The 27,384-nt window shown below is 39.6% G+C and overlaps 1 protein-coding gene across 1 annotated transcript in view; it reads right to left on the bottom strand.

Annotated features, from left to right (window-relative positions):
- akt3a (v-akt murine thymoma viral oncogene homolog 3a) overlaps positions 1–27,384 on the bottom strand; it is a 108,079-nt gene that overhangs the window by 18,561 nt on the left and 62,134 nt on the right. The window contains exons 3-8 of the mRNA XM_066696428.1: positions 11,098–11,223; positions 5,325–5,436; positions 3,254–3,398; positions 2,818–2,949; positions 1,424–1,489; positions 821–889 (exon numbers count right to left, since the gene is read on the bottom strand). Of these exons, the coding sequence (XP_066552525.1) occupies positions 821–889; positions 1,424–1,489; positions 2,818–2,949; positions 3,254–3,398; positions 5,325–5,436; positions 11,098–11,223 (650 nt within the window). The remainder of the gene's footprint in view (positions 1–820; positions 890–1,423; positions 1,490–2,817; positions 2,950–3,253; positions 3,399–5,324; positions 5,437–11,097; positions 11,224–27,384) is intronic.

The following is a 27,384-nucleotide window of genomic DNA, read 5'->3' as shown; positions in this document are numbered from 1 at the left end:
TGTTTACAATATTTTTGTCTTTTAGGTATATAATCCACATACTGCATCTAAAAATGTATATATTATAACTACTGTGATTTCGGTTCCTGATCAAGAGCAGTTTTCCAGAATAAGACTCTTAAAACTCATCGTGTCTTGTGTAAGTGTGTGGACAGAGCGTAAATTCATCAAGTGGTGCATGTGAGCACGATGTCTTTAAAACACACCACAGCATGATCTTATAATACCTGTCCAACCAGCTGGACACTTGGGATGGTTTTCCATGTTTTATGAGCTCATCGGAGGTGGAATATATATTTTTCTAGTTCAATTTAGTAAGTACAGGAAATGTACTGGTAACGCTTGGCTAAATCAGTTTTAATTCTTCTGTTCAGGGCGTTGCTATCGGATAACCTTATGCATTTCCTTAGAACATTAATTGGATTGTGCTTCCTCATAACTCACTTATGTATGTATGTAGACTCTGTGATCCATTTCTCAGCTCTGCAACCTGAACAACACAACCATCATCTGACAAGCGCCTTCTGTGTTTTATAACTACTATGCTTTGCTACTGAGCAGTAACATCTTGTAATCCTTCCTAAGGTTGCTGTATCTCATTTTGTATTTTGCTTCACTGTTTGATATACTGCACTGTATACTTTTTACCACACTATGGGCCTGAAGTTGCTAAGAGATTCCCGAAGTAAGTGTCAGGGTGGTACATACATTTATTATAGTTACGACAACATATTTACAACTTATTTACTCACAGACGATACAGTGCGGCCTAGTGCCAGTTGTTGTCAGGTTTTGTAGGACTGATACGGTTGTGACTTACCTCACCCCCATTGACATACTCCATGACGAAGCACAATCGATCTTTAGTTTGAAAAGAATACTTCAAAGACTGTAACAGGGAAACAAAAAAGAAAGACGCGTTAGATGACAAATCCAAACAAAGCAAACGTACGAGATACTCAGCTAAAAAAAAAAAAACAACTGCTGTCACCTTCCACTTCCCTTTAATGGGTTTGGAAAAGCAACACACTTTGCGGTAAATTGCCAGTTTTCCCAGCGACTACGGAAGTGAAATCCGGAGAACAGTTGTTTCCATTTTACGGGAGAGTGTTCAGTTTAACTTTGAAAGGGGGGAAAATTAAAAAACCAAAACAAAACATGTCTTTAACTGTGCTCCTTAATTGTTTTGCTAAACCCGGTATGTGTGTTTTGCTTTGCACAACAGCATCTGGAGTGTCACTACAATTACTTCTCTGTGGTGACTTCTTAACAGATGTAGAGCTGCATTTGAGCTGTTAATTTATAACAGTTTATCCACTAATTTATAATTAGTCTCTTGGGGTACCGAATACACACAATCAAAACCTGCAGTGTTTGGGGGGTTTCGCGATGCTTTTCAAAGACTTTCTTCGGGTATACTTACAGTTAGAAACGGGTGCCTCGTGTTTTTTAATACTCTGCTTTCCGTGAGCGTGTGGGCCACTTCATCCTGAGGGGGAAACGGAAAAGACCCAGAAGGGTTGAGAGCGGGCCTTGTTGTTTTGCTGCGTGTTCAGGTTTACCTGGATTCAGTGCTGCACAACCTCGATGCCACCCCCATGAATACAGAATTATAAGAATCTTTTACTGGGGTTTTATTTTGAGAAACCAACTCTTGACTTCTCACCAGACCCAGAAATATCCCACAGATGTTAAAAATCAGATGTCACGGATCAAGTTTGCAAACCTAACCCTACAGGTTATTCTGAAATACCAAATAATGGGCCAACAGATTCTATTAATCAGACAATGTCATACAAAATGCGAGGGACTGTTTATATTACAAAACGAAAACCTGATTCTTTAATTGTAATTAAAAACGTATAAATAGATTTATTTTAAATGGCTGTTGATGCTTCTATCATCAGGATGTAAGTGCTACACACCTGGCAAGAAAAGACTGTCGACTGCCACTGTGGAATATCATCTTGAGAAGGAAGCGGATTGCTTTTATAAATTCACATCTAAAATGCATAGACTTAAAAGCTTACTGGCCAATCTAGAATACAATATCCAAGTAAACGAGATAAAATAAAAACAAATATATAAATTCACCACCGCACGTGTTAATTGATAAAATAATCAAGGACGTTTCAGTTAATGTATTCAGCAGCTGTTATTTGTGGTGAAAGCAGTAACGTGGTATTCACTGACAAGAAAGTGTTCATGCAAGTGTGATTTCTCCAAGATCAAACATTTGGGTGCATGCATTATTTATTTTTCTTAAGCTTGAGCCTTAATATTTCTTAAAATGTATAACACAATATTCCAGGGTTATTAATTAAATTTTCCAGCCGCAGATATGCATAAGTACAAATGGACTTCCATCTTCTTCAGTGCATCACAGCTTACAGATTCGAGTTGCTATAAGATGTGCAGATGTGTGTAAATCAAAATGCAGATCGTATTGGTTAAATTACTGTCTGCCAGCTGCATGTTGGGATCTTCAGTTCAACATGTTAATGTGATCATACATATTTTGAGACTTAAACACGATATGCTTCAGTCAATATTAAATATGTAAAACATGTTTGGTCTTTTTACTTTTTTACAGTAAAATAGCAATTTTAAAGAATGACACTTAGAAGTTGAATTTTAAAATCTCCTTCCTCTGAGCACAAACAAGCATCCATTTCAATCTGCTTACCTTTCTTGATGATAAAAAAGCTAAAGTACAAATGCAGACCATACTGTAATTATACAGGCATTTATTTTTAACTACATCTAGATTTTGGAATAAGTCACTCTTTTTGCATTTTAGAGCTGAGCTGCACCTACCTTGGCAATAATGACTTCCTTCTTCAAGATTTTCATTGCATAATATTTCCCACTCGCCTTCTCCCTCACCAAGATGACTTTCCCGAAAGTTCCTTTTCCCAGCAGTTTTAAGTAGTCAAAGTCATTCATTGTCTACAACAGAAGGACAGAAGAGGGAAAGGTTTCACAACTGACACGTGTGTTTCAGGATGTGGTCCACACGATCCGAACCGGACTCCGGACGTGCTTTGTTGAACTGTGACCATGTGGGACTTAGCAGAAGGTCTGTGGAGGAATAGGAACCTAAAGTTTCTCCAGGAGGAACGTCTGCCAAAGAGAGTAGAATTCTACTCTCGGCTCATCTAGCAGAACAAAACGCTCAAAACGAACAGAGAGGAACAGGTGCATCATAGACTGTTTCTGAACCAAACCCCCGGACACCCCGTGTGCTTCTCACCTTCCGTTTATGGTGGCTAGTGGAGGTGTCCATCTCCTCCTCACCGATGTTATCGATCTGCGAGGTGGGACTGCAGTTCATGCGCTCCTCTTCCTGTCTTTGGAGTTTGTCCGCTACCGTCTGGATAGCCTCTGTCCACTCCTCCCTGCAGAGACAGCCTCAGTCAGCACAGCCCCCAGGTTTCTACAGCCAGCACTGAACTCGATTTTGACCTTTAGGGACGTCTAACGTTAAGGCAGGTGAACGGTTCCCTAACGAGGAATTCGCCAACTGATGTGATGAACCAAGCAGTGCCAAATGTGCATTCCTAAAAGCATGTATTGGGTTTGAAGAGCAACGGCTTTCTTTAAACAGTGTTATAACCATGTGATTTATGGCACAGATGGAAACATTTACTAAAAGGTCAAATCGATGCTAAAATGTGGAATAAAGGTCTTAAGGAGTCCCCATGGAAACAAATATTTGACTTACATGTTAAGTTCCATGTGTGTTTCCTATCTTCTGTTGCTTTTGCAAGATTGTGTTTGTCTTGAGAAGTACTATTATCATCAGTGGTTCTATTGAGAGACCTTGGTAAATTGCTTTGTGTCACTTAGGGCATATGGTTCAGTCTCTTAAGCTCTTTCAGTGCAACACTTTCCATAAAGATTGCTAGTTTTGAATACGGTAATTTGTGTTTCTGTATTTTTTTTTATAGCAACTTTTAGATCAGATTTATAGTAAGCACAGCACATTTCAAAATATATATATGTATTTGAATGGTAGATGTTTTAAAGATGAAAAAAAAACAAAGAAACCAAACACTGATTAAGCTAAAATATAAAATACTGGCAATTCTCTGATCCTTGGTGTGGCAGCACGGTTTAATGTTTGTAGACAGTCAGAGGCTCTTGTAATTAATACAAACACAATTTGCACTCACCTTATTTTCTGAACTCAATCCATTGTTCCTACAACTCGGCTGCTCTTATAGCTTTGCCTTGATACACGATAACTGTATCTCAGGAACCGGAGACGGTAAAATTGCTAGCCTAATAGTTTAGAGAGGACATGCTTCCATCTGTTTATAATTAGTGTGTTATTACAATAATTAACAATGATTGCTCCAATCTCTTTTCTATATTTTGTTAGTTTAGTTCAAATTAAAACAGAAAGGTGTTTTTTGTCTTCTTTAATTAAAATTCCCATAAAAAAAACATTATTTAAATGAGCTTGCTAAATACGGTCTCATTTATTAATAGATTGTATAAACACGTCTTTGGTAAGGAAAATGTTCAAGCAAGTGATTCTTGCAGACTGTATTAATAATGTCGTCTGTGCTTTCATTTCCATGGAGACGTTTGCGCTGTAACTGAATTGTAGAGGCCAAATTCTTCAAATATGGGATTATCACTGTTCTAGTGCTCCTCCCCCATTACTTACATGTCAAATTCCTCATTTGTTTTCATATCCTTTGTAGCTGTAGCATAATATTGCATTCTGGAGCACGGTTTTGAATGCTCTACGGATATAGAAGTGTCTGGAGAACGAGATATTGGGCGGTGTTGCTATCAGGAGATGACAGCAGTACTTTAGTACCACATCCTCACCAACACTTAATCAGGCAATGCCACTGGGGAGGGGCCCAGCAGGACTGACCACAAGAGGACCACAAATACCTCTAATGGACAAGATTAGACAAACTCAGTCACGCTGGACCTCAGGACTCGGTACAGCTGGATGTGAGAGCAAAACACTATAAAAGGAGGGATTGTTTTAATGTAATGTGGGGGATTCACTAAGATGTATGACTCTCTGCTGACCACACAGATGAGATCCTAGAGATGTGTTCTCCTAGTAGAATGTGAACTGGAATTAGACAATCTAATGCTGAGAATTACAGACAGGAGAGTCAATCTGCTACTTTCCTAACTAGTAAATACACATCTTCCATAGAGGGTCTGTGCCCTTCCTCAATAGCAATAGTGCCTGGTGCACAGACGTCTCTATCATCCATCTGTGAAATCACAGGCAACACCATGTACCAAGACAAGGCACATGTTGTTGCAGTCCAGACAGAAACAGGTCTCACCTTTCCTCCGGAGTGTCGACATGAAAGGTCCTCTCGATGACAGTGGTCCACTGTAGACACCTGATGATGAATGTGTTGGGCTTTGGTCGTTCTGTTTTCATGAGCTGGCATTCTGCAGACAAGATGAAACGAGACAGAGATGTTCAGCGCCTGTTTGTTCACATCCACAGAATTGACCTTATCATCTGGAAAGCTTCCCCTCACCGGTGTTGATGTCGGCCACATCATGATACTACAGTCACCTTCCTGTCCCATTTCCTGTCATTTCTACCAGCAAACCCCAGCCATCCTACTTGTGTGATTGGGGCTGTACCTCATTCCCACCTGTATCAACATAACGCTCTTCGTTTTTTCCAACTACAGAACATCAATGTTCCAGTTTCTCAGTATTTCTTCATTCTTTGCTAAATACTAATGCTTTGAAATGCAGAGAACCTATTTAAAATTATAATCAAAATGCCTTTATTAAAAAAAAGAGTTCTGTTTATATCTAGGCCTTATAAGAAAGAAAGCCTTAAAAACATACAAGAGGATTTTACATTTCTAATACTGCTGTAGAGCACCGAGTGAAGCTGACATGAGTCTAGTGTAATAGTTCATAGTCGTAAGTATCAGTCAGGCGTACCGGTCACTAGACCTATTAAGTCGTGTAAAGAATTACAGCGATAAGCTGGGTTTCCGCAGCGAGATGGATGAGGCTGTAGGGGGAGAAGGAGTCCGCACACGCAGATGAGTACAGCACCCCGTCAGGGGCGCTCAGCTTGCACAAGTTGTGACAACAGCTGCCCGGCCCTGTAATGATTTAGTCTCCTCGTCAATGTGTGCCACTACACAACCGAAAAAAATGAAAAGACGATCGGATGAACTAGTTAGAAGAAGCAAATAGCGGGACAAACCTAGAGGCAGATTCGCAAGAATTAAAGGGGGGAAATCAGTGCATTTTCACTGTAATTATCAATGACAACGCATAGCTGACTGGCGCAAGAATGGAGCTTCAAATGCCAGATTATAATGGGGTCCCCTGGCCAGCCAATCAGACTGAGACACAATCACAGGACAGCCTAAATATAGACAAGAAGGTTAATTACAACACGTTTAAGGTCACATACTTCCAAAATTAAAACTGCAGCCTGAAGTCTATTCCCCTGTACAGTGGCAGGCTGGAGTGAGTGTAGATAGAAGGATAAATATATCTATAACACACAATAAAAAATAAATAAATAAATGAAACACCTTTTACTTAAAAAAGAAAAAAGGGTTTGTGTTTACTTTGCAACGTGTCTGATCACAGATGACAAGTTTAGCTTGAAGCTAAAGCTGCAAAAGAAAGCTTAGATGCCAATTAGAGGGCCCAGAATCTGTCACTTCCACTGAAACACACAAGATCATCCGTCTGAGTTTTTTTTTTTTCTTCTTCTTTAAGAACCAAACTTTTGCAGCTTTGGTAAAGTCACTACACGAGGGGTGGGGAGCTATTAAGTCATCTTCCGGTATTAATGCTTGATTGTAAATAGAATATTTAAGTAATATTAATGCCTGCATAACAATTAAAATTACATTTGATTTTATTTCACCTGCCCCCCCATGCATACACTCATTTACCCATAAAGATGTGCACTATAATTCCCCCACAACAAAGCCAGATGGCATTACCACTCATTTACACAAGTGGGGCACTGGCTAAGATAAATACCTACTGATTATATTAAAATACACAATGGTAAACAGGTGTATAAAATGCTTTAAACCAGTATATGCAGCATACAATAAACCTTCTCTTTTGCTGTGACTTCTTACTGCAGAAAACATCTGACATCAGTAGGGGAATTGTAATTTGTCAGTTATTTTCTAGCACGGTAAAATAAATTTAAACTTTAAAATCAAACCTGACCTGCCTAAAATTATGCAGAACTGAGATATTGGGTCACAGAAGTACAATTTTTAAGTGTATTACAATAATCCATCTGAACTGTACATTAATTGTGCAGTGACTTTGCAAAATAATATATAAATAATTATACGCATACATTCATATGGAAAAAGGAAGCTGCTGAATGGATCCCAAGAGGTGAAAGACCTAGAAGACGACCACATAGAAGATGGGAAGGTGAAACCATAAACTTTGCAGGCGTGACATGGAAAAGAGGCTGATGGTGATGAGATATATATAGAAATATGCGCACACACACACACACACATATAAATATAAACAAAGTTCAGTATGAAAATAACTCAGGAAACTTAAAACAAACATTGAAGTAACAATGGCATCCTAACTAGTGTAAAAACAAACACGACTCTTGATACATATTCAACCTGAGTCACTCATTCTCTATGTAAAATCCTCGTCTTATCAGTTATCAGCAAATGCAGAAGGCTGCGCTGACCGCTTGAACCCGGAGGATTTCCATGTGAAAGTTAAACAGAAGCATAACCAAATTTAGCCGCTATCGTATTGTGCCCTCGTCTTTGAACAGTGGCCAATAGGTTTCAACCCCTGCTTCCACTGTGTACACAGTATCAAAGCTCCTTTGCCTTTGGTGTGCAGTCCAAAGCCCTTTCCTCCTTTTCTGGTTTGCAAATGATACCCATTGGACTTCGTTCTGGAAACAACAAGGTGCTCAAACATTAACCCTCGTCTGTCTTTATACTATTGCAGGAGCTGCCCTCTTCACAGATTCTCCATTGACTCCTAAACAAATTTGGACAGACTCCTTCACACCGTTTTTTGAGAGTCATTTGTTTTCACCAGCTGTAAAACAAGATGTTTCTCCATCTCTAACACAGGGTGCATTGCAGTCACTGGGACATTGTTGTTGTATAAATGTTTGCGGAAAGTAAACTATCAACTCCCCAAAACAAATTTAACACCACAATGTATACAAATTTATATTATACCACGGGAAAGCCATTGTATATCAGAATTACAGTAATATATGTCTGAGTGTGTTATACAATGTCGTTACCAGATATTTCTGTACTGCTCTTGAACCCTACTATGAGATTAAATACAAAAACATTCCCCAAAAATGACCTACCAGGAGACTGAAGCTGTTTTGTTTAAGAGATGGAACAGAGAAGATTCTCTCACAGTCATGCAAATATTTTTGGTGCCATATTTTTGAGGGTGGAAAGCGGTTTTACGTTTACAGTTCAAAACCTATAAGTTATAATTATCAACACTCTGCTCAGTGTTACAGTTCTTAGTGTATCATACCAAAGGGTTATCGTACTGAAATCCTAGAATGATTGTTGCTCCACATTTTACCGTAACTACTTCCACATGCAGCAAACACATTGTTCTGTGGGTCTACTCATCCTATGGTCATCTCAGAATTAAGAGGAAGGAGGAAATTACTTGGAAAAAGACAAATCAGGGGCTACTTAATTTGGAATTCCCCACTTCTCTTCCACAGGTTCCCAGAAAGCTAAAAACCATACACCCCAAATCAAAACAATGAAACTGGGCTAATCTCATTAACGAGCCACCTCTGCATATGAGCAGGATTACTCAGTGATCCAATTCCTAAATAAACACTGGCCCATTTTTCCCCGAACTGTGGTTAAAGGGCAAAATGTATAATTACCTTTTATTGTTCAACATTTGAAGGGATTTTCAAACTTGTTCCCCAAAGTGTTTTCTCCATATTTTCAAAGTTGTACCGTGAAAAGTTAAACAAACAAATAAAAGTTGAATATTAAAATAACTAACAAGACATTCAATTAATTGGTTTTGGTAAATGTTTCTGAAGTCTTTGCCCCATTTACACATGTCCTGACAATTTCCCGATTTTGCTTTTACTTCCTGAATTCCTGCCCTGATGGCGTACACCGCACCGTACAAAATATGAGTTTGACTTGCAGCCTGTGGAGCCTTGCAGGGCCACCTGGCGATCCAGCTTCTGCAACAGCTGTGATCATAGTCCATTTTTGCCAGAAATTGTGACTGGATATATGGTCACAGTTTTACTACAGCCTTGATATTAAAATACTGTCTGGATTTACTACTGTAGCTCTATATCATTCAGATGGTGAATCTGGACAAGCTAAGATTGGTGGTGGGAGGTTTATTGAAAGCCTGAGTCCCATCACCCTCACAGTACCGTTTTCCTTCCAAACTGCGGCTTCTGTTCCCGTAAATTCGCTCTCATAGTGACCTCCCACTGTTCCAACACGTAAACATGCAAAACAATACCAAACATATTATATAAATATTTTTATATTATATACCCAGGTTGGCAGAAATCCCTTAGCCAACCAACTTCATATAACTGTCAAGTTTTTATGATTTTATATATTTTTAAAACCAAACTGTGGGAAGAAAAGAAAGCCCTTTCAAATATCCCTACAAACATCTGAGTAACAACGCCACACACGAGCCATTAAACACACCCTGCAGGATTACGCGATTACGCAATTGCATAAAAACTAAAACAGACATTATCGCAGCGTATTAAATGGAACGGAACACATTATTATTATTTTTTCCTCACCCACTGTTTGCAGCAATTTCTGTTGATGTTTAATTCAATTTTAGGTTTTCCTGGCAGATAAAAATGTATAAATAGATCTAGGAATATGTTAAAATTAATATTTCACATCTGGAGTAGACCTTGCCTAGCTGTCATGAAGAAAAAACATTGAACAGTATGAATGCACAAACTGAAAGCCAGATAATTTGAAGTCACGACCAACTGATAGGAAAAAAGTGAAACTCTCATTGAAATATAAAACTGCTGAGCTGCTGATAATACTTTGCATTTCTTAAATCTTTAATTTCACAAAATCCCAAACTGATGCTTTTTCTTCACAGACTACAGTGGTTTTGCCTTAAGCAACCATATATACAATCTAACATAAGATAACGTACTTTCCATCTTTTCTTTTCAAGAGAAAGCAGTTTCATGATTCTTGTAGGGGATTACCATGCTTAAGTACAGAGAATACTTCAAAATACTGCAATACTGCATATAACCAACTATAAAAGACTTCCATGTGGGATGTATTGAAAAAAAGTATATTTTAGAAATACATTTAGGTACTAGTCAGGAGTTTATTTCTGTCAACTAGTATCTTAAACAGAGTATACCAACAAAATCAAAGTTTGCTGAAATGCTTCGGCCTTCTTAGTGGATGATTGTTAGTGCAGACAGACTTGGGAGAAGAATTTGTTCTCCACTGCTTTTATCTTGGTATCCTTGAAGTAAACCCATTGAAGACATGGATGAGGGTGTGTTCATGTAACGAAGACCACTCGATTAGTCTGTCCTCTTATTTCTAGGAAAACGATTTGTAAATTAAATGCACCGACTCCCATGAACAGATTAATGTTTCCTCTTATTATGTTTTTTTTTCCTTTTTAATTCTCCATCACAAAATTGCTGTGGCGTCTCTATTAGCATCCTGTTCCTGTTGTTGAGCTCTCTGACCTGACAAATGTTTCCTCTTCAAATTGATCTGACAAAGACTGAGAGCCAGAAACGTTATTATTGTATGAGATGCAAACATGAATGAATGAATGAATGAATGAATGGACTTTGATTATTTTGTTTTGGATACTTTGACAACAGGTAAATATTCTGCAGTGTATATTTATACTTTTTTTAAATGTGTGAAGTTGTAAGTAATATAAAAAGCTTTTAAATACAGTTGTTTCAACCTTGGGATTTCTCTTCTGGAAAAATAAAATAAACCAACACAGACGGACACAGACATGTCTGCCTTGTGGAACAGACAACACGGTTTGATATCGCACAAAAACAGCCCGACTTACTTGCCACAGAGAAGTTATTCAGAGGATAAGGGAGGTCTGCGTCTTGAGGTTTCTCCTTGTAGCCTATGAAAGAGCCATCTGTTTTCAGCAGGAAGTATCTCGGTCTCCAATTCTTGATATATTCTCCTGCAACGAGAGAAGAGCAGGATGGTTAAAGTGTGCATTTGGAGCTGCAGGCCCTCAGATACAAAGACACGCTCAGATTACAGGGGGGCTTTTTTAAGCTGTCTCCAACTTTGAGCTGAAATTCAGTTTTCATCTGAATTTACTCAGCCCGTTCAAATAATCCCTGAGGTGAAATTCTGTGGCTCTGTGGTGATAATTTTTTATGCCACAGTGCCCATTGATTACAAAAATTAAATCTTTAATTATCATTTACATGCTTTATCATCAGTTTTTAATGTTAGTTTTACCAAAAGCTATGAAATGGCTACAGTGTACAGTACAGTTAGAAGCAGAAAATTGAGTAGATTGCAAAATGGTATCATGATAGGATTATTTTCCCACAGTCACTACTTTAGTACCAGTGGTCACATGGTCTGATATATTACACCCTTTAAATGTTGTGTAGCCAGGTAGAAAAGAGAATCAACCTGCAAGTTCTCCATCGGCAAACAGAAACAAGATTCAGGTAACGTGCCACAGATAGGCCACTGATTTGATTAGGCTTTGTGATGATCACCAGTAGCCAGTTCTAGTCAATCTGCAATGCACACATCCAGAGTTGTGTGAAGAATATGGTTGTTACACATCTTTTATTATGTTAAACAGGATTTTTTTCCTTCCTGTGAGACACAACACAGTCTATTGAAGCGACAGTGACTTACTGTGACACACATTAAGAATACAATTCAATCTCTAGAAAGAATGATTGCTTACTTCATTGCAGACTGAACTCATATACAGGGTGACAGGTTGCCAAATAAAATGAATAGAATTGTCTCGGTGTTGTGACTGCTTAGCCAAGACCAAATCTTTTTTTCTCTCCAACCCTTAAGATGATATAATCATAGATGAGCTACCAGCTGAAGGTCAATTTACTATAAAAAGAGACAGTGTGAAGAACACCAGACACAATAGGTCTTTTACTTAAGTCACTGCAGTGGTACAGGTTTTTTTCCCCTCTAAGGGCCAGGAAAACAATAGAGACATGATAACCAGAAAGCCAGGGGACGATGTGGAAAAGTACAATCTCCACAAATAATTCTGCCGTATGTTAAAATTAATATAATAAAATACACACAGTATGTATTTATGTGAATCAAGAAGTTACATCCCAGTTGTGAGTATCTGCTGAGGAAAACCCATTTATTCTGAATTTGAAAGCCATGGACAACAAAGTCTGAGAAAGCCAATTAGTTTAGCAATGTAAACAGATCCAAGCACTTCATCCAAACAGATGTGTGAAACTGGAATAAAATCCCCAGCCCTGCTGTTAGAGCTGACCTTCCAATACCCTTCAAGAAACATCTGTGTGAGATTAAAGAAAAGTCCACCTGCAGCTCCGGTACCAGTAACCACTGTAGCAAGGTGAGCCAAATGATTTTTGTAGTTGGTTTGTAACATTTCTCAGGTTCCTATCAATTGCTAGATCTCTTTCGGAATTTAATCCAGGAAAGCGATACAACGGCTCTCCAAAGCCTACAATCAATAGATACTTGTAATATAACAGGAGTCGTCTTTCAAGGTCATTCCACAAACATTCTCTTGACTGTACACATACTGAATTTGATGTCCAACAGAGAGAAATCCCTCGTCCAACAAGGAAACCACAAGAAAAAGAACACAAAAAACACTACTACAATTACAGCCCAAGAAACATCAATGTCATCGAATTAGAACAAGAACAAGAAATACAACAAGAAGAGCCATTTCATCTCTCAGGCAAGAGGTGGCAGTTGTAATGTCCCCCAGTTTCACTCCGCAGTAACAGCTGTATTCTTTCAGACTGGGACTTTTCAGATGCTCTACACGTGAGGAATCACAAGAGTCTCGTTTTCCAGGGCTTGCACATAAAGCACAAACAGGGATCATATAGGAACAATAAAGACATAGAAAACGTTTAACCCTTAGAAGTAGAACCGGGGAAAAAACAAAAAAAAACAAATGGAGAAAAACAACAACAGCTGCTGAACAGCTGGTCGTTTCGAATTACCGAACAAAACTTCTGGCTGTGCAGACTGCAGCACTGCCTCTGCAACGGCACCATTAGAAATGTGTCAACAGGAATCCCTATAGGTGACTCAGCTCCTTATATCGAGGTCTGTGTTCCTGAGAGATTAAGAAGAGGAGCTTATTTCTGCCTTTTCCTGTTACTAAATTTACCTGCGTGTTCCATTGTTCATATAATGCCAGGTTCTCTGTTTTAGCCTCCATTGTGGCTTGCCAATTCAATGTATTACGCAAGAATGGGACTAGTATCCCTCAGCTGGATCGTATGGAAAGCCCCCGGGCTGTGCAGGAGTTCATTATGGTGGCATCGTGATATTATAGTATTACAGAATGTTTCAGGTCTGGTACCAATATAGAATATGCACAATTGCCATGTCACAAAGCTTTTACAAGAACAGCCTTGGAAACATGACCTGGCTCAGGCTTAGTCCTGGAACACTTCTGGGATCAACTGGAGGGTCAATTCATGAACACGGTCACCAGCATCTCTTTTGCTGCACTAGAAGCATTTGTAGAAGCTTTGTATTAAGTCTGTTGTCCCAGTTCTCATGGTAATCTAGATCTTTCTGTAAGATTTCTGAAATCTGAATGACGCCAACGGTAACGGGACAGCCGAGTTCTGCACACCTGAACATTTCCTGTTGCTCTAGTAGGGCATTTTTAAAGACGTTTGCTATTCCTGGGCACTTCCAATGCAGACAGCTTTCAGATACGCGTTTACTGGAGCAGTTTGTTACTGAACTCTGAAAGGTACACAGATCACATAAAATAGGAGGACAATAAAAAATAAATTATATCCTACAGCCACAGTACTATTAAAATTTTCTCTGCATCATATATTTTTTTTTTGTATGTATTGTATTCTCTGGGAACAAGTACTGTTTTCCATAGTACAAAATAACGTGATTTTGACCAATTGTAGAAACATCCACTGTGATTTGTCTTTCTCCAAACATATTTATAAAACACATTACAGAAGTAATAGATATTATGCACCTCAAACGTCATCTATCACTCAATAAAACAATTCAGATATCATATAAAAAATGTCAAGAAGAAATACATGTAATTTCAATCATGATCATGTATTAAATAAATGTATGCGTTTTGTATAGATCTGATTACTACCGTCAAAAGGCCGACAAGTAAATCAAAGGGGGTAAAAATTGCTGAAGTGGATAATGTCTCTCCTTTACTAGCCAAAATGATCAAACCAGAATTGGTACTGACGCCAAATTCATTCGGGTTCAGACAACAGTTAATTTAACAGGGAAATCATATTAGACACCAGGAAGGTTGCTAGTGATGCAGGTCAAATCAATGAAAATATCTCAATTAGTTTAGAAATGATACAACATGTGATTTTGATTGCCCTTTACATATGAAAATATAAAGAACGGGCTGGAAAACAGGGTAAATCTACACTGGCAGAGGCTTTCTTGCGCACAGCTCAAGGTGAAGAAGCTACAACTGTCTGACAAATGTATTGCGGTTATCACTTCATATTCACACAAAAGCATTGAAAGTAATAAACCGTTTGCATCTGCTGAAGGTATTATAATTGTTGCACATTTATTTTTTACATTTTTTTATTAATTAAATTACATTTTTGCAAAAATATGGAATCCCCTGGGCCTGCTGTGTCCCATATTTAATAACTAAGATATTTTATTTCAGCCTGCTGGGCATAAAACAGCACTTGCTGGAAACTGTGATAATCTATACAGCTGGAGCATCCAAACCGTGATGTGTTACTTCGTGATTAAAGCGCTCACCTGTCATCCGCTTCTGAAGAGCAGGGAGACAGAATATTCAAGCTGCAAGAGCAGAACCCCCGCTTTTTAGAGGAGAACAACACACACATTTACAGTACCAGACAAATCCCACAATGTACCCTGTTGTCGAATCCTTCATGTCACGGGAATGACCCAAAACAAATGTACCGGTAGAACACTGTGCTGTGTAAATAGTAATTTGTCCGTCTGCGAGGCAGTCCCTGACCAGCTTGGCTAATTGAGGGCAACTGTTAAAATCCAGCACAAACTAAATAAATAAAATGTGGATGAACAGCTGCTGCAATGGTTTGAAAGATGGGTAGAAGAAGTTAATCTCTGCATGTCACAGCAACTGGCCCCGCTTCTGTGACAGACATGCAGGGCAACACGGGCCCCCAGAGCTGATCTCCTCGCCATCCCATTAGGACACACGGGTCAGAAACTGTGGGCTCAAAACTTCCGATGTCATTAATCGCCCCCCAGACTGTCCTTGGACTCCGAAAACCAACGCCGCCCTCTGCGTGATCAAAGATGTACCACCTCTCTCCAGAAGCCCTGGCTGCAAACGCACTGCAGTGACTTTTTTGTGTCTGGCTTTGAGTGTACGTTGCGTGCAGCCAATTCCTGAGCGCTTGAAGAAGAAGAAACTGAACTACTGGTTGCTATGAGCTCCTGGCACATCCTTATAGTGGCCACCCGCGAAAAACACACTAAACTGGGTATCTGCTGCTGGGGGGAGTGAATGTCAATCACCTTTGACCCCTACATCTCCACACACACACACTCACATCTCATGGAACTGCCGCCAAGGATTGTGGATCATGCATTGGCTGACACCGAGGTCGAGCGCTACAGATTTTGGAGAGCCGCCGATCCGCATGGCAGTGACAGAGAGAAATATGACGTGCCATTATCTTATCTTAATTGAAAGGTTTGTTCCCCAAATGTGGCCCGAAGCCCACAGCACTACCTGGCATGTATATTGTCACTATAACTTCAATGCCAAGATGGAGACAAATTTCACTTTGTATTAGAATGACCTGAATAGTTTCACAGGATTATTTTGCTAAATATATATCAATTTTTAAACCTCAACAAATGAAACATGCATTTGACATTTTGTGCTTTTCCACACAGATCTCTTTCTTTTTTCCTCACACCTTAATGTAAAGTTGCCTTTTCATCTAAACAGCTTGGATTGGAAATCTTTCAGGCTTTTAATGAGTCTATTTCATTTTCAGTTATAATTTCAGTTTCAAGTCATTATTGAATTTTATTTTCTAGACCCTGTATTTAAGCACAACGCTGTTAATAGATATTCTACCGGTTTCAGGAGCTTCAATCAATTGTGTTTCTTATTTGCTTGGCTTAACAAATAGAAACGCAATCTGCAACCTGCTTAAATAATAATAATAGTAATAAAAATGAAAATGTAATAGCCTTTTTTATTATTCCAGCTTATACTCAGGCCAATGTGACAGCTCTGATAAATTTCTCCTTTTCATTTTTTTTAGAATCGAAAATAAACAACATGTTCTATTTGTAACAGCCACTTAAAGCATAATGACACCAGCTTTTCTTAATTAACACATCAGAGAAAAACACCTGCTCATGTTAATTTGAGGAGACGGAGGTCTTTGCTGGTATGTCTCTGCCTAGCTGCGGATCCATCAATAGAAAGAACGAGCGTGGCAGGGGCTGTGCGTTCTCCCATCTAGAAAAACACACCGAGGGCATGTGAACTTCCATTGGAACAAGATATTTCAGTTTTGCTTTTTTATCACAGGAACCAACTTTATCACTTCATAAAAAATAAAAAAAAAGTATTACTTTAATACAGGAAATTAATGACTATATATATATATATATATATATATATATATAAAAATGCACAGCACCCTACAAGAAAGTCTGCAATTAATTAAGCCGATTATGTTCAGTTGAGGTGTATAAACAGTAATACCATGGTAAAGAAAGAACAATTTATTTTTTTTACCACCTTACAGAATTTGTACATAATTTTACTGAATAAAAGAAAGAATTGTTAACCGGTGAATTATTAAATTAAATAACAATCGTAGTACCTTGCTCTAATAACCACAAGTTCAGGGGTAAAGGACATAATTAACACATTGAAATCCATGACCTATATGTCATGGGAACAAATTATATTATAATTATTATTATTACTATATCAAAGTTGTAATTTTACATTGAAGCAGGAGGCAACTTCATATAAGAAATAAAAATGTTACACCTGTTTATACTGGAGGCACTTTGGTTGAGATTTTTATTAAAAAGACAAAAACAAAACTACAAATCAAAAACAGATTTTGAATGTGAATATGTACAGGGAATCTTAAAGCCAAAACAGAGGTTAGTCTATATTTAAGTGTTCACATTGACACCTGCACAATTTCCCACAATGCCTTGTAGGTAACCACAAGAATAAAATAATATTGCCATTTTAAAAAGAACAATACAAAGGGTCAAACCAAGGTGCATTATTGTTATGGGGGGCCAAACAGGCCATAATACATTGGCATGTGTGCGTACTAGATCGGTTGTTCATGACCGAAGTTATGAAACTCACCGCGCATACAGTTTATTATGAGTGCTTATGGTTACATGTTTCATGCAGGCACAATCAATACCTGTATATAAAATCATGCGCTTGTAAAAATAAAAACATGATTACTGTACTAGATAACTTATTTTATACTACAATGGGATGTTTAATTTAGTTTTTATGGATTATCTGTAAAAAAAATAAAAATCTATACACTAGTAGCTAATGTGACATCACCAAACAACCGATACCATACACACAAACCGATATAGTATGCACACAAACCGATATATTATGGCTGCTCTCTTCACTTGTGTGATACTAATTGGGTCACTTGAGACTTTGTCCTGTTCAGCTAGAGGAAGTGAATTAGGTCTGGGGAGCACGGAGGGATTCACTGTTGGCGAACACACTGGGTCAGGTCATTTTACCCGTGGTTTCTGCGACTCAGGACACCAGCCCACTGTGAATGCCACAAGCGGGCAACTATCTCCAGCGCTGACAGCCTCGCTAGAAGTGGAACAGAAGGAGCTAGCTTTGGGGAAAGTTGCTTCCAATTATTGCTAATGCCTTTAGCCTGCCATGTGCCAGCAAACTCTGCAGACCAACTGATTTCGATTTGCAAAAAAGTATGATGACACAAGTTGAGGAACAGCTGGATAAGGGCATCTGCCAATAAATAAATAAATAAATAATAATAACAGCAGGGTTTTCTGTCTTGAACTGCAGTACTATAGTGTATTTTCCAAATAAAAATTAATTAAGTGCATTCATGGAAGACTCAATGGAACCACACCGAATCCAGGAAGTAAAAATAATGAGTATGAATGTCCCTTGTACTCCATACTACGACACCCAGCCAACATGACACAGGTTATGAGTCATAAGTCACAAAATGACAGAGAAACAAGGACCTGGGATCTGTCAATGGAAGTACAGTCTGCATGTCATCTTCATGCCTTTTGCTGGGTAGCTGAAGCTTTCTGAACCACAAGACAGGCCCAGGCACGGTAATGACCAATCTGTCTGTCATGTGGCCTAAGATATAAAGTCTGGGAGACAGAATATGCATGGGCCATATTTTGCCTTGGGCCTCCACTAAATCTCAAGAGTGACTGTTTCAAGAAGTGCCCTCATATGTCTGGTGGACCAGAAGATAGAAAAAAAAAAAAAGACAAACTCTCTCTCTTTTTTAGGCAGACTGCTGTGCTGGCTCACTCTTGAATGTTACAGACCATTTTATCTCCAATTAAAGTATACAAGAGTTTCTTGCATTGCCTTATATTCAGGAGACCCTATAAGCTTGATTTGTTTTGTGTGGAAGTGAGAAATGTATGGTTTGAACTTTAATAACACTGAGTACTTTATCACATATAACTGATGAATATATATATATTTTTTCTTCCTATTTGAATCATTTGCCAGGCACAGACCAGTCAGAACAACCTGTTCTTTGATATCCTTTCATTAAGACGAAGAATCACATGCCCCGCTGCTGTCTTTACACGTCCTTCAGGTCCTGGTCACCTAGACCCTGGTACAAGGAAGCAGACAGGTTTTTTTTTTGTTTTTTAGTTTTAGAAATCACATTTTTACTGCACGGCACTGCACACAAATGTGTTCTCTGGTCGCGCGCCCGTATTATCAGCTCCTAGCGTAACTGCTCCAATTGCACAATTAAAATAACATACTGTGTGCCATTCAATTACAAGGAGAGATTAATTGTTCATTTGACTGTGGTCTGAAACCAGGCAGAGGAACTGGAGGGATTTGGAGACTGGCTGACGAGGCACATTAATAAAAAATAAAAAATAAAAAAACGTCAAAGATTTTTTTAAATGTAAAAATCTTCACAACTTCCACCAGCTTCTGAAAGCCCTCGTTTTGTTCTGATCAGCCTTGTTCGTTTTTGCATGATCAAGTTTCAGATAAACCATGGCCATTTGTTAATCAGGCCCAAAAAGGATTTAATTTAATGTTTTGGCTGAGGCTCGTCTGATTTACAGATGGCTTAAAGATGGGGCTTCGGACTGCTACCGTGGGAAGACATAACAGCGATGTTCTGATACCCCCTTCCAAAAGCAGCAGCCCTTCCAGACACAGCTAGAGATGGCACCTCCATTGTCACACTCACGAGCCATGTACTATGATCATGATCATGGTAGTAACAACTGGGGAAGAAAGAAGTTTGGATGGGGCAAGCATGGGTATGATTTAGCTCACCCCCAATATGGCAACGCTGGTAAGAGTGAATGGCTGGATCTAGTTCACCAATCTGGCATTGCTGGCTACCACAGGCTCTTAGAACAGCTGAGTCAATACTTAAATATGATGCAGATCCTCGTTGCTTTATCCCCCTGAACCCCCCCAACACACACACACATACAGTTTTGGGCAAATGGACCATGTGGTAGAGTTTCCAAACTACAGTGTTTCAAGGGTGGCACAGCATTCACACCTACACCAGTTGCAGAGAAGTTCTGTCAAACGTTCAGCAAGGTATCCAGGGCGTTGCCATCCATCATACCCGACCTCCACTTCTTTACTATGCCATGTGTGTTGTGCACTTGTAGCCTCTTACACATTAAATACTTTTTGGAAACTTGATTTACTTTAACTGGGATCTGTGGAGACAATGTTCATAGCACTCTCCAATAATGTTCCAATACTTCTCTTGTTTGTACAAGAAATATTACAACCATTGAAGAGACTGTTCCCATTTCATAATGAGCATTTTAGCTTCCTGTATTTACTCACTTGAGGCCACTATGGAAAGCCATCGCCAGTGCCATTAACAGACACTAACACCGCCCGAATTAGAGGTGGGAGTAACCGGTGAAGAAGCCCTGAGGATGGATTGAAAAAACTCACACACAGGGACACAAAAGGCCCTGATGTTAAAGTGGAAAAACACCTTCAGCGGAGTGATCCAAACAGACGAGAATCTATCTGAAAGAATTTTATGGGCAGGAAGGTCACCCTCAAAATGACCACAGAAATCTGGGGACTCTACCAATAGCACCACCGGTCAATTCATAAAAGAGATCAGGACTGAAACGTGTGCTGGCTTGGACTACTGGCAGTCTCTCAGGAGCCTCTCTTCATCTGGGCCCTCCATGTGGCCCCCAGTCCGCAGGTTGTGTTTGGCCTGGCCTCGGCTACAGAGCTACAGCTGGCAGGACGTCTACCAGCAAAACAGGGCTGTGCTCCCTGGAAAATTAAAGCTCTCAGACAACTTATTTTGAATCCAGGGGCAGATCAATCCAATCCACTTAATGTGTATTAGCATCATTATTGTGGGGAGGAAGGAAGGAGGTGGGTTTGCAGCAGCAGGCTGACCAATAAGCCAGTGAAAGCAAAGCAGTAGAAAAAAGAAAAAGAAGAAAGAAAAAAAAGACTGGGCACAGCCTGTGCTGTTGGTGAAGAGGCACCAGCCCTCTGCTGGGAGTTGGGGTGCATCTGGATGGTCTTCTCAGAGGAGTTTCACCCAGTAATGAGTGAGAAGGGAAGGTGAAGAAAAACAAAACCAGCAGCTTTGGCCCCAAAGGAGGCACTTCAGCTGCTCCCCCCTCCCCAAACCCGGTCTGCGATGTGCCTGCTTGTGAAACACACATCCATTGTAATCAGGTGTCCCGTCTGAGTCAGGCCGACGGCGGGGAGAGAATAGGGGTTGCTCGGCTAATCCCACGCTGGGGGGCTGCCAATATCCGCACTGATATCTTCAGAGTATCCAGGATTGTGAGGACACAAATTAGAGGCTGTATTCAATATAGTCAAATTAGAGCTCACATTCACATTATTATTATTTTGTCTTATTTTGTTTCCAGAAAGAAGTGTAAAACATGCCAGAAAGTGTCCGTTACCACAGCAATAGTCATCCTAGAAGAGCAAGACCTCTGTAAATGCAATGAAGCAGATGGCAACTATTTTTTTAAAGTCCACTGGCCTGTTTTAGTACTCACTTGTTTAATTATTAGTTGTTGGGTTTTAAAGCAATCCGTTCATTATCTATTAATTCTAAAGGGCCAAAAATAAATAAAACTCTCTAGCCTGTCTAATTAGTTTTGTAGTTCAATTAACACTACATGAATCACACCCCCTTTCTAATACTGATACCAAACAACAATAGTGGGAGCCGCTCGGCAGCAACAGACAATAGACCCAATACCAGCCAGCCACAGGCAGATTGAGAGCTGAGCAATATGAGGGATTCCCAGGACGCCAGTGGAGATTTTACCCTGACAGCTGCAGAAAGCTTACCTCCTGGTCTGTTCTCCCCAGCTGGCGTACAGCACTGAGGGAGAGAGGGCAAGGGAGCAGCGCACCGGCACCGACAACACCGAAAACCACAGCGCACGCTTCCCAAACTCTGTCTGGAGCGCCCTCTCCAACCCTGACCTCGCAGTCAAGTCCAAACTTTATAAAAATAAATACATAAATAAATACACCGTAAACAGACAGACGGGTACAAATCTGAAATCCTAAGCCAAATGCTATAGTCAATGCTCTAAATCATGTCAAACCAAGATAACATAAAATATAGTTTTGCTCTGCACTTTTTGTCTTACTCAGATTAAAAACGTGACTCTCTGCAACATGCTTCGAGACCGTTCTCACTAATAAGCATCAGCTACGGTCATCAATTCACACGCTGCGCCTCATCTCAGAAACGCAAACGCTAACAAAAACAGATCCACAATTTCTTGCCTAGTAAGTGATGAAGTTTACCATCTATGTTTTAACCTTTACATTTAGGAATTTCAAAAGCACACTTTTTTGTTAAAATTATTATAAAGAGTCTAACAGAAGACATTTAAAATTAAATAAACTGAGAACAACCCCAGAGCTTCACTGAGATATTGCTCTCTTAATATAGGCTATATACACACACACACACACACACACACACACACACACACACACGTACATATATAAATAAATAAATCTAAATTAATTTTGGTCAATGCTCGCTAGGTGGTGCTGCTCCACTGATTCATAACCCCTTGTACTGCATCCCACAGATGCTCTCTCGCTCTCTCTGATGGAGACCTAGAAAGCAAGAGATGACTAATTTCAGCTCCTCCACAGAGCTGGGCGAGTCAGGATCTGCAGAACTGGCACAGGTGACATCCCTTGCATAACCTCGAGATAACCCGCAAATTCAGGTCTAATCCCGATGTAAATTAGGAAGTGGAAGATTTCCGCGATATAATCCCAGGTGAGCTTTGCCCTTTTTCCCCCCAGCAAGAGAGAGTGCAAGGGGGAAGAGACGGGCAGGTCAAGTCCACGAACGGTCACCATATTAAATGAAGGTCAGTCCTGTATATTATTTTGTTATTTACTATAACGGTACATCCACACAGCCCTGGTCATCAAATCAGATAATTCAGCATCACAGGGTTTATTTGAGGGTGTTTTTCAAAGCATCATAAGAAAGCCACTGTAGAAACCTGCATGAAGCGCTGACGAATGTCGTTAATTGTCTTCTATGGAGTATTATTTGGGTAATTTCGATTTTCTAAATAATAGGCTTATACAATACTCTGCCAATTACCTTCACAGCCGTTTCGAGTTAATTTACTCCTCAGACAGAGAGCACCATTGCATGCATTAAACTACTATGAGAGGCTGAATAGTGACTGAACTGCAGTAGGTCTCCGACAAGACAGAATAACACATGATAAATAATAGAGTCAAAGAATTACAGCTTTGCCATTTATGTCTTTAGCCTGCCCTTGGCCTTTAATTGTGTTTACTATCATTATGATCTTAATGAATATGATTATCTTTATGACTGTGGCTCTAATACAGATATAAATTCAATATTCTGTATTGCTCTGCCTCCCCTCTGTCTGCAATTAGTCATTTCTAGTTGGCACCCCGCTGGTTTCTAGTTGGCAAACTTTTTTTTCTTTTCACTTCCATTTTTGAATAATTCAAAATACCTAATAATACTCATACGAAAATGTAATTTGTCAGCAGATGTGATCTCTAGGGGAGAAGTTGCTACACATGTGTTTTGTTGAAAATGTGTGTGTTCATGTATGCGAGGTGTGAAAATAAAGTTCAAGGACTAAATTACATGTATACTGTCCATAGAAGGTACTATTCAAACAACAAGTTTTAATACATTAAATGGTCTTGAATGCAATATTTAGACGTAATCTATTTATTTTGTTTTAAAATTGATTGTAATGTTTGTACACTAAAGCTATGTTTATTAGTCAGAACATCAAATGACACTAGGCAGGTATCAAAAGGTTGCAATTATTTGTTTTTTATTCTTGCAAAGGCTTTGGGGCAGTGGAAAAAAGGATTTTATCCGCAGACAATGAGTTGTTAAACACACCATAATTCTCTGTGACTTTCACTTTGTGTTTCTCTCTCTTCTGTGAAGCAAGATGGACAATGAGAGATAGTCAGTGACGATGGTCTGCTTTGTGTGAGAAGTTGTATTAAATTGCTGTGCTCAGTGTTTCTCTGGCCCCACTCAGACACTTCAAGGAAAACTGTAATTTCTTCCAACAACAAGTCCTATGTAAAGCGAAATCTACGCAATGGTGAAGCACCTGTTCAATCGGCACATTTTCCTAATGAAGCCCTGTATTGAGTCTATGAATAGATTCTGATAATCAAACCATTAATTTCATACTTAAATGTAATCGACATGGATTTTAACATCTATCCCCATGTTAGGGAAATCATTTATCAAGTGAGCAGGATATTCAAAATGTACTGGGAACAGAAACTTGTTGAAAAAGATCCCATTTATTTTGTTGCTTTCCTGGATAAGATTAGTGTCTGGATTCTTCACATAATAGGTTTATTTATAGCTCGCTCTTACAGGATTGGAAAAAAATACTATTATTATGTAATATAGATCAAAGGCACATTGCAGTGAGAGCGACCCTGTGCTCAACTTTCCTGGCAGTTTGCTGAGGCTGTTTAAGGAAGTTCAGTTCAGTCACAAGAATGACGACTTGGATATTGAAATACACCAATTGAGCTGTGATCTCCAAGATATGACCTCTAAGGTCTCCAGGTCAACTTTCTTTCAAATGCACAGGGTGGAAATGGAGAAGTTGCTTACAGAAAAGAAGAAAAAAAAAGTTAAATAAATACAATGAAACGAGCCAACTGCTGCTCGCGGCAGCCAAAGGCCGGCATATTAAATTTGTAAAGGGGATGATCCGGCTGGATCACTTAGAAGAGGCACGGATTAATCTGTCTGCACAGTATCTGTGAACGGGGGGATTGTCAGTGACTGTTAGGCTGTGGATCAGCGTAGTCGGGATGCACCGGGGGTGCGGGGGTGCATTCCACCGTGGATTAGGAGGCCCGTCTCCCACAGAGACTCCATAAACGCTGATGCCACACTATGCCAGCTATGAGGAGTGGAAACCACGCCACCCACCCCAGTGGCTTTACACCTTTGGATCGTGAGGAGATTCTTGCTGGGTGTGTCGCCCCTGATCTTGTACCCCCCCCGACCCCTCCACTGATATCCTGCTCCACTTTCAACTGCCCTTTCACTCCTTTCCCAATTCAGAGGGAGTTTGACAGCTTCCTCCTATAGTCAGTGCCTTTCAAGTATTTAAAAAGGAAACCAAAAAACTTGAAACACTAAAGCCAACTCTTCTTTAAGGAATTCTCTCCTGTTTCGTCTCTCTAGGGGTCTGGTACAATTCTCCTGGGGGGCTGGCGACTTCTCCTGCTGGCTCTATATTTAGAAACGCTTGCTGTGTCTTGGTTCGTACTAAAGGGCAGCGGTACAGGAGCGGGCCCGGGCAGCTGTGTGCAGTTCCTCGAAGAGGACCTGTCTGATGCAGAAAGAACAGCTGCACAAGACCCCTAAGATGTCAAAAAAAGACCCAGGTGTGGGCTTCAAATTACAATCCTCGGTTTAACATTAAATTATTTTCCCCCCTTTTTTTTTTTTTTTTTTAATATACTAAATCTGATTAACTGCCGAGTTCCAAAATACCAACTACAAAATAAATTAACAAAAATGAAAAATAATTAAAGAGTTTCAAAATCCACTTTCTTTACCCATAATGAAGTTCATTTGGATATTGCACTTTTGAAGATGCACCATTAGGATATAAAACAAGCAAAGACTAAACTGTAGAAACCCTGTATTAGCCCTGCTACAGAAAATAAATTACCTTGCAATTGAAATGACATAAAAGTTAACAGATGGATCATATGTTAATACCCAAAACTGGCCTGGTAACACGCACGGCAAAGTTACAGGGCAGCAGCGAACAGGTGCCGACTTTCGAACTAAACAAAAAAAACGAAAAAGCACGTTGTGGCTGTTCCGTTATGAATGGCTATTATTGCAGAGTAGATTGGGGTCATTATTTATTCAGAGGGAACGACCCCCCCACCCAGCGCAGTCGAACCTGAGAGCAGAGGGCCGTGCATGCTGGCAGACAGCTGGCTCCACACAATACGGGACCCCCCGCCTCATTGTCCAGCCGCTGTTCCCCACTTCAGCCTTTGTGCTGTGCTCTGCCCCCTCACATCGGGTATGTGTCTTTAATCCTCCTCATCGGAACAATCCGGAATAAACAAGCAATTACGGCTAACCGACAATCCCCCCCCACCCCCCAACAAAAAAAATCCCCACCCAACCACCCAGCCAGTCTCCTCCTCAACAAACAAGTTTAAACTCCTAAGACATTTTTTGCCAATGTTGTGTCCAGTCCTGTGGAGTTAATATAGCGCCTTTCCCCTATTTATTTATTTATTTTAAATGTGTTACTCTAACAGTTATTCTCTAACGGAGAATTACTTTTTTATTTTTGGCAAATACTTTCAGCATTAAAAGATGCCTCTTCACTTGCTTATAAAAGCAGTCCAAAAAGCTTAAATATAATATAATCATGGCACATCTTAATTAATTTATTAAGTTACTATCCACAGATATAACTTTAATGTCATTTTCAAAACCAGTATTGTTACACATCAGACCCGGAGATTAACAACCATCGCACAAGTACCACAACAAGACCCCGGATTTAAACCGCAGTCACAGACAGGGCTCAGAGTTCCCACGCCTCGCAGCCCCAACCATGTACAAACCCACAATGCCGGCTGAGAGAGAGGACTGATATCGTAGAGGCACAACTATTATACTCTCTGATGTGTCATAGCTCGCATATTTGTGTTTTGTGACACAGGTACTGGAGATTGTGTTACACAAATCTCAGTTAATCCTTGCCCTAATCCTTCCTCTTTAAAGATGTGCCTCCATCTCTTAACAGGTATCACTCTCAGTCATGAACAAAAAAAGAACCATAAAACAAACAGATAAGACAATGTTGTTGGTTTCATTTTGATTACAAAAAAAGGTACTTAATTGTGTTTTCACTATGACGTCATCAAGCAAAAATATGTCCTTCTCTGACTAATTTTGACTTATAATTATACTATGAACAGGCAAATGTTCCTCATTAAATTTTCAAAGGAATTCAGTGAGTGAACTTGCCTTAAACTTATTTATTCAACTGATGACTTTCTTTAAGGGGAGTCAGATAAAAAACATTAAAAATACACAGAACTTTAAAAGTGTACATACAGCAAAGGTTTCCCAGTAACATCAATAGACATTATAAGATAACCTAGTTATAGAGTGAAGCAAATAGTACAGGCTTACAACACAATACCATTGAATACTAAGTGTGTAGCAGTGTATTGAACAAAACATGCTTCTGGTCTGATCTCTCATAGGGGCCGGGGTGGAGGAGCGAGCTGGTGATAATTTAA

The sequence above is a fragment of the Amia ocellicauda genome, chromosome 23, assembly GCF_036373705.1.
Source record: "Amia ocellicauda isolate fAmiCal2 chromosome 23, fAmiCal2.hap1, whole genome shotgun sequence".
NCBI lineage: Eukaryota > Metazoa > Chordata > Actinopteri > Amiiformes > Amiidae > Amia > Amia ocellicauda.
Note: the sequence above shows the minus strand (reverse complement) of the source record. Positions and strands in the feature narration are given on the sequence as shown.